Below are 6,293 nucleotides of genomic sequence, written 5' to 3' on the forward strand. Positions count from 1 at the left end.
GCATCTTGCTCATACCACTATAATGGTAATTATCACTTATCTAATTATTTTGTTTAGATATCAGCTTCTTGAAATGAATGAGGGGAGCCCCATCCTGGGCAGGGACTATGTTTTGTAATCCTACTAAATGCCTGGCACATGAAGGCTACTCAATCAATGCCTGGAGGATATGAATGTTATTCCCTAGTCTGAAATCCATTGTTGTGATAGTCCATGGGACCTATTTTGAATGCTCAGCACCACAGGCATACACACTCACATCAAAGTTCAGTATTTGCAACTTTCAATGTGTAGGATGACACAAGCACTCTGCATTTGATCTATTTAATAGGCCTTTATAACAGGGGAGATGAGTAAGCAAATGAGAGAAAACAGGAATGTTGTGTTGTCCCCAAAGCCTTCTGTTCCTTGGTAATTCTGTCTACTTTTTGTGTTTCCTGAGATGACAAATTAATACTACAACAGCAGTGGCCAATTCCAGAGTATCGCTAGTGTCTGAGGTCCAGCCAGCAGTTGACCTTAATGCCCACCTTCCTGCTTCCTAGTAACAAATGTATAACATTTGTATCATACACTTGCTTGGTTAAATGAGAAGAGGTCATGTGGTTGGGAGCTACACAGACCAAAGTATCTCAAAGTATCTCAAACAGGGAGATTGGGTAAGACACCAAGGATCAGCATCATGGCATCAGCCTCTGGTTCTCTTTCTCAGCTTGTCTTTGATGACTGTTCAATAGCTGACAAGAAGATGGGCAACCAATGACCCACCTCTTCTTAACTCCTATGATGTCCCATTTGGATTAAATTGGCTTTTGTGTGAAAAGTAGTACATTTCTTCTTGTTTAAGCAATAGGTGGTTATGATTGTCATTTTTGCTTTGACAAACCCACAAGAAAATTTGATCCCCTGAAGTTTCAGGGGAGGAAATAAGACAGTAGCAACATTAGGACCTAACCCCATGGCAGCAAGGCAGGATAACTAGAGAGGGAAGCCATAACAAGGAGCACCCTATGAGAGTGTAACTCAATATAGCACTTCTTGGCACTTTTTTATGGAATGACTTCACTTTCTTTGCTTGGTGGGTCTTCTATAAGGTTAGATTGGCCAGAAGACACTATAGGTTCAAAGGGAGAAAAGAGAAAAAAGAAGAAAAAAACTTAGAATCTGGTGCTGACTTTGGTAGCATGCATACTAAAATTAGAGTGATATAGAGAAGATTAACATGGTCCCTGCAAAAGGATTCCATGCAAATCCTTAAAGCGTTCCATATTTTTAAAAAAAGATTTAAAATCTGGACTTATTATAAACTGGGATATACAGGAAATACTGGTGCGTATAGGTATACAGGCTGACCCTGGGGTTAGCTTGAATTGTTTCTTCATCTTCAAGGGGGAAAGGTTAGTGGGATTGTGTAGGGTATCCCTTCTCCCCTTCCTCTCTGGAGGCTGCTTTCATCTCAGACCTTTTCAGGTCTTTGAGATTACATTGCACTTTTGAGAGAGGAGGGAAAGAAGGAGGAAGCATAGATGAGGACTTAGTTTGGTCGTAATCCCTTTGCCTTGCTTCCCCAGCACCATTACTTGTACTCTCTGTTGATTGTTTTTAATGGTGGAATTAGAGGAACTATACTGTTCTCTTTGCCTGTCCCCCAGGGATGGAAATAGAGTTTTCAAGAAGAGAAACTTGATCAGTGACATCCAGGGTCTCTAATTTTATGTGTTTTTGGTTCAAGTGTTTCAGGATCATTTCCATGCCTGAAGTCTGTGATTTTATGCCCAACAATGTAAAATCCAGCACTCCAAGAAGCTTTTAGCTTTCCAATTTATGTGTGATATGTTATTACTAGCAAACAGAACTCTGGCTGATGTCTCCAGGAAGCCAACGCTAGTGTTGGGAGTTTAAAGGTTGAAGAACTGGGATTTAGGAATAATTAATATCAGATAATTCAAGAATCTGACATTTTCTAGGGAAAGAACTTTTATAAATAGCCTAACCAAGGGCCCCAGTTTGCCTTGGACTGTCCTGGTTCATGCCTCTTGCCCGGATGTGATCCTTAATGGCACACACTTTCGCTCTCAAAAATGACTCAGGTTAAGCAACAAATTAGATGCTTGTTCTGTTCACAAGCCACTTGAATGGTAGATATGGAGCCCTGGAAAGCATGGGCTGGAAGGAGACTATAAAAATGAAGAGCCATTAGCCATTTTTACAGCTAAGAGTGGAGGAGAGAGGAGCAAGAATGGGAAATAAGACCACACCACCCAGCAGCTGGTTGGAGCTTACAGACTGTTTAGAACAGGGCTACTAATATTAAATTTGATTTTATTGTCCTCTGTGATCTAAACTCCTCCCACAACCTCTATAATGAGGCTGGCTGCACAGACAAATGCTTTATGTGAGAGATGGTTTAGGAGCTCCAGGAAAAGGAGCTATGTCTCCCACCTAAATCCGTGAGATGCATGGGGTGGGTCATATGGGGGAGGACTAGATGATCCATCCAATAACAAGTTGAGAGGGGAGGGTGACTGGGGAAAGCGTAAATAACTCATTCCCTTTCCAGAATTCCATGAGATTTTTGAGTACATATGTGTCAGGAAAAAGTGGGTACACAAATCTCCCACTCCACATGAGATGACATTTCAGCCATTTCATTAGAAATCTCAAAGAATGGGATGCTTTAGATGGATTTTGACCTGAAACCATCAGCTTCATTGTAGAGCTTTATAAGAGACAGACCCAAAGACCATATTTAATTACTGCGGGATGCTACTAAGGATGTTGTTTGCTCTGTACCCTCTTTACTAGGACCCACATGAAAACTTTCTTTTAGGTTTTAGTGCTGGGAATGGTTAGACTAGTCTTGAATAACTAATTTATTTGTCTCATGGACTCTATTAGTCATGGAACTGATCTTGTTTCCCCCCTCTGTCTTGGCTGCTGGATTCGAACCTGGCTTTATCTATAGCCAACAAAGGGCATTAGAATATGAGACTCCTTGGGCTCAAATTTCACTCCTGGAAAATAAACATCCCCAAAGGAAACACACATGCAGTCCTGGAAAATAAACATCCCCCAAGGAAACACAATACAGTCAAACCAGCTTCTTCAGAAAATGTCAATTCCTTATTTTCCATTTAGTATTACTTTCCAGGTATGGTCATAATTCTTTACTTCCTACTAAAGTGATAGGAGGTTGAGTGTCCCTATGTGCATGTGGTTTTGGTAGAAATCCTGAAATTCTTCTATAAAGCACATACCACAGAGACAGTGAATTCTATTTGGACTGCAAATCTGGAGGAATGAGGTATTGACATGGAATTGGCTGCTGTTAGAAGGATAAGGCATGCAAGAGGTGAGGGTGACTAATTTGCTTTTGAAGCTAAGGGAAGGGTTTAGATGCTGAGAAAGTGTTTAGATGCTGAGATGACTTTTCTTATTTATTAATACTTGGACTACATGGAAAAGATAGTGGAGATAGCCTAGGATAACTTTAGGTGTTACAGTAAATACCCACTTATCATTGTAGCTGCAAAATTATCCTTTTAAGACTAACCATAAATGTTGTTAGCCCAATTAAATTGAACCTTGAGCCTACATGGTTTAGGCTTTAAAAGAATGCTGGCAATGATATCCTCTATTTTATCCCCCTTAGAAGACAGTATCTCCCATCATAAAAACTCTGTTAATATGTTTGGCTAAGTGCCATTATTGCTTATGAAGTTTTAAGAGACAAAAAGAAAAGCAGGACTCCATAGTGCCAGAAACACAAGCTAAATATTTTATTGGATTCTAAAGGACAAAAGTGGAGAACATAAATACTTTAGTAAAAATCCATCACTCGTCTCAAAGAACCAACTTTGGCATTCATGGCACCCCAGTCAAGGTATCTCCTGTACTCCCCGGGCCTCAGGAGGTATTGCCTTCCCCTGTAACTGGGCATCTCATAGAGGACCCAGCAGCCATCCAGCACATTGAGGGAGTGGATTTCATTGAGATGGAAGCGGTCTTGAAGAGAGAGACAATCATCTGTGATCTCTGACATTTGTCCTCTGAAGTCATCTCGCTCATAGATCCTCATTCTGAAAGTGCCTGAGTGCTGGAGAGGCAGAGAGAAAAGCAAAGGTATGTGAACACAAATGGAGAGAACTTAGGGCTCTAGCTCCTACACCAACCAGGCCCCACCAGCCCAGAAGTTCTTGGAGTCTAGGTTTGCTTCCAAAACAATCCTGTTGTAGTGTTAAAGAGCCTCCCCGCCCCCCCCCCCATCACCCACCAGGCATCTAATGACTTATGGGTAATGCTAGGGACAGACTCAGCATCCCTTCAGTGTCATCCACCCAGTCTCTGTCCTTGGCAGCCAAAGGTGTGTCTCAAATAAAATTGATCATGTTAAGGCTTGTTATCAGAGAAGGTCCTTCTCCAAAGAGAAAAGGATAAGTCATTGGAAAGCAAAGTCCCATTTGATCGAGTACTCTGGTTAGAAAGGAATCAATATTTAGCTATTTTCTGTAAGGCCAATGTTTTGGTTTTGTGTACACCGTGGAACATGAGATTATCAAGCTCTTGTGAAAAAGAAGATGACACATTTTCTTTGTCTCTCTTTTTATCACTCAGCTTACTTCAGATTTCAACTTATCTGACCCTTAAGCTTTCTTTCTGGTCTCTTCTCTAGCTGTCTTCGTTTCCCTCAGCACCAAAAATCATGTCCATTAAGCTCTGTTTGGATGACACTATACCCCATGTCTCCCACACTTCAGCACATTCTTCTAAGAACTGTGCAATTACTCTCTAGGAAAAACTGAATCTCAAACTTTTGCTTCGGAGTTGGCCTTTTCTCTCATTTATACCTCTAAGGGAGTGAATAGATACTGACCATGAAATTAGAACCAAAACCAGCAGACAGGGGCCTATCTTCTCCAGGAAGATAATTAAATACAAAAATGAGCCAAAGCAAGCAAGCATATTTTTACCAATTAAGCAGACCCAGATTATAACTATACGTTTTGATATATTATTTCTGAATCCCTGCTGCTTGGAATGACAACTTTAGGAAGTTACAACTTAAACACACGGCAACTTCTGTTTTCCCTAGGTCCTGCTTTTTCTCAATCAGTCTTTGGCTTTCTAATGTATTCAATTATATTTAAAATTAAAAAAATCTGAGATCATGTGAGTAAAAAAAAGCAAGCACCACAGAGTTCATGGAGAATGGCTTCCCACCAGGGACATCCTTCTAGAATGGACCGCAGAATGTCCCCCATTGGGGACATCCTTCTAGAATGGCTCACTCTCATCCTCTGCTCTCTGGTTGGAATGATTTGGTTGAAGAAGGGTATCTGCTAATGGCTTTCGTGTCCAAAGAGCCCCAGAGAGCAGGACAGAGCCACGCTCACCTGGGGGATGAGGCGGCAGGAGCGGATGGAGTCGCTGAAGCCCAGCCACTGCTGGTAGTCGGGGTAGTCCCCGCGCCGCAGGAAGTACTGGTGGCCCTGGTAGTTGGGGCGCTCGTAGAGCATCCAGCAGCCGCTGTCCACGCGGATGGAGTTGCAGCGGCTGAAGTAGGGCTGCAGGTTGGGGCAGTCGCTGCTGCACTCGTAGCAGCGGCCCTGGAAGCCGCGGTCCTCGTAGAAGGTGATCTGCGGGATGGAGGATGTGGGAGCGTGAGGCCACCTGCCCCCGCGCCCAGGAGGCTGCGCCAGGGCGAACACCGAGCCTGGATGCCCCGCACTTACCTTTCCCATGGTGGAGCGAGGGAGCAGGAGGTGTCGCTGGGTGCGGTGTGGGACGAGGGGGAGTGCCGCTGTATATATAGCAGCCCTGACTGCTGCCTCCGCAGGAAATCACACAAAAGGGGCCCATTTCGGTGAGTAAGGGGATTTGCAAGCTCCCCGCTCCTCCTCCCCCTGGTCAGTGGGGTTAGCTGAATGGTTTACTCTCATTCTTTCTGGTAGGTTCGGGTTGTTCTGATTCACTAAAGCTGTTGTTGCCACCAAAATGAAAAGAGTCTTTACTCTTTTGGTTGAGCAAAAGGATGAGCGAAATTCTATCCCCCGTGCTTTTATTTTGTCGCCTACTCCGCTTCATTGACTCCTCAAAGGCAATTAAACTAAGTAATGGATTCTGCTGTTTGTTTGTTTGTTTGAACTTTTATTGAAAAGCAGAATTTAAATAATAAAGGATCTTCGGGAAGAGGGAATCAAGTGAAAAAATCTGTGGAAGTGCTTTAAAAAGCGGAAAGCTTCGTTCAAATTCAAGATCCTGTGGTCATCACGGCTGTTGTTTTGGGGTCTCTC

At 43.0% G+C, this 6,293-nt stretch overlaps 1 protein-coding gene and 1 non-coding gene across 3 annotated transcripts; one reads left to right on the top strand and one right to left on the bottom strand.

The window, feature by feature from the left end:
• The first annotated feature begins 1,167 nt into the window (after nt 1–1,167).
• Nucleotides 1,168–1,274, top strand: LOC129523087 (U6 spliceosomal RNA). Its single transcript, XR_008667047.1, has one exon. It is a non-coding gene; the product is annotated as a U6 spliceosomal RNA (small nuclear RNA).
• Nucleotides 1,275–3,820: 2,546 nt separating this feature from the next.
• LOC129522935 (gamma-crystallin B) lies at nt 3,821–5,741 on the bottom strand. 2 transcript variants are annotated; one of them, XM_055345483.1, is made up of 3 exons: nt 5,733–5,741; nt 5,394–5,636; nt 3,821–4,096 (listed from the first exon to the last, which is right to left on the bottom strand). In XM_055345483.1, the coding sequence occupies exons 1-3, from the start codon at nt 5,739–5,741 to the stop codon at nt 3,821–3,823; spliced, it is 528 nt and encodes a 175-aa protein (XP_055201458.1). The 2 variants fall into 2 exon arrangements, with proteins under 2 accessions (XP_055201458.1, XP_055201459.1); XM_055345484.1 differs by having other exon boundaries at nt 3,821–4,089; nt 5,390–5,636.
• Between the last annotated feature and the right edge of the window lie 552 nt (nt 5,742–6,293).

The sequence above is a fragment of the Nyctereutes procyonoides genome, unplaced genomic scaffold, assembly GCF_905146905.1.
Source record: "Nyctereutes procyonoides isolate TBG_1078 unplaced genomic scaffold, NYPRO_anot_genome, whole genome shotgun sequence".
Classification (NCBI taxonomy): domain Eukaryota; kingdom Metazoa; phylum Chordata; class Mammalia; order Carnivora; family Canidae; genus Nyctereutes; species Nyctereutes procyonoides.

Bases quoted from the DNA above. Each gene is read 5' to 3' on its own strand.
- LOC129522935 (XM_055345483.1), bottom strand. The intron at 4,097-5,393 runs GTGAGCGTGGCT...CTGCCTCTCCAG, and splicing joins CCTGCCGCCTCATCCCCCAG to CACTCAGGCACTTTCAGAAT.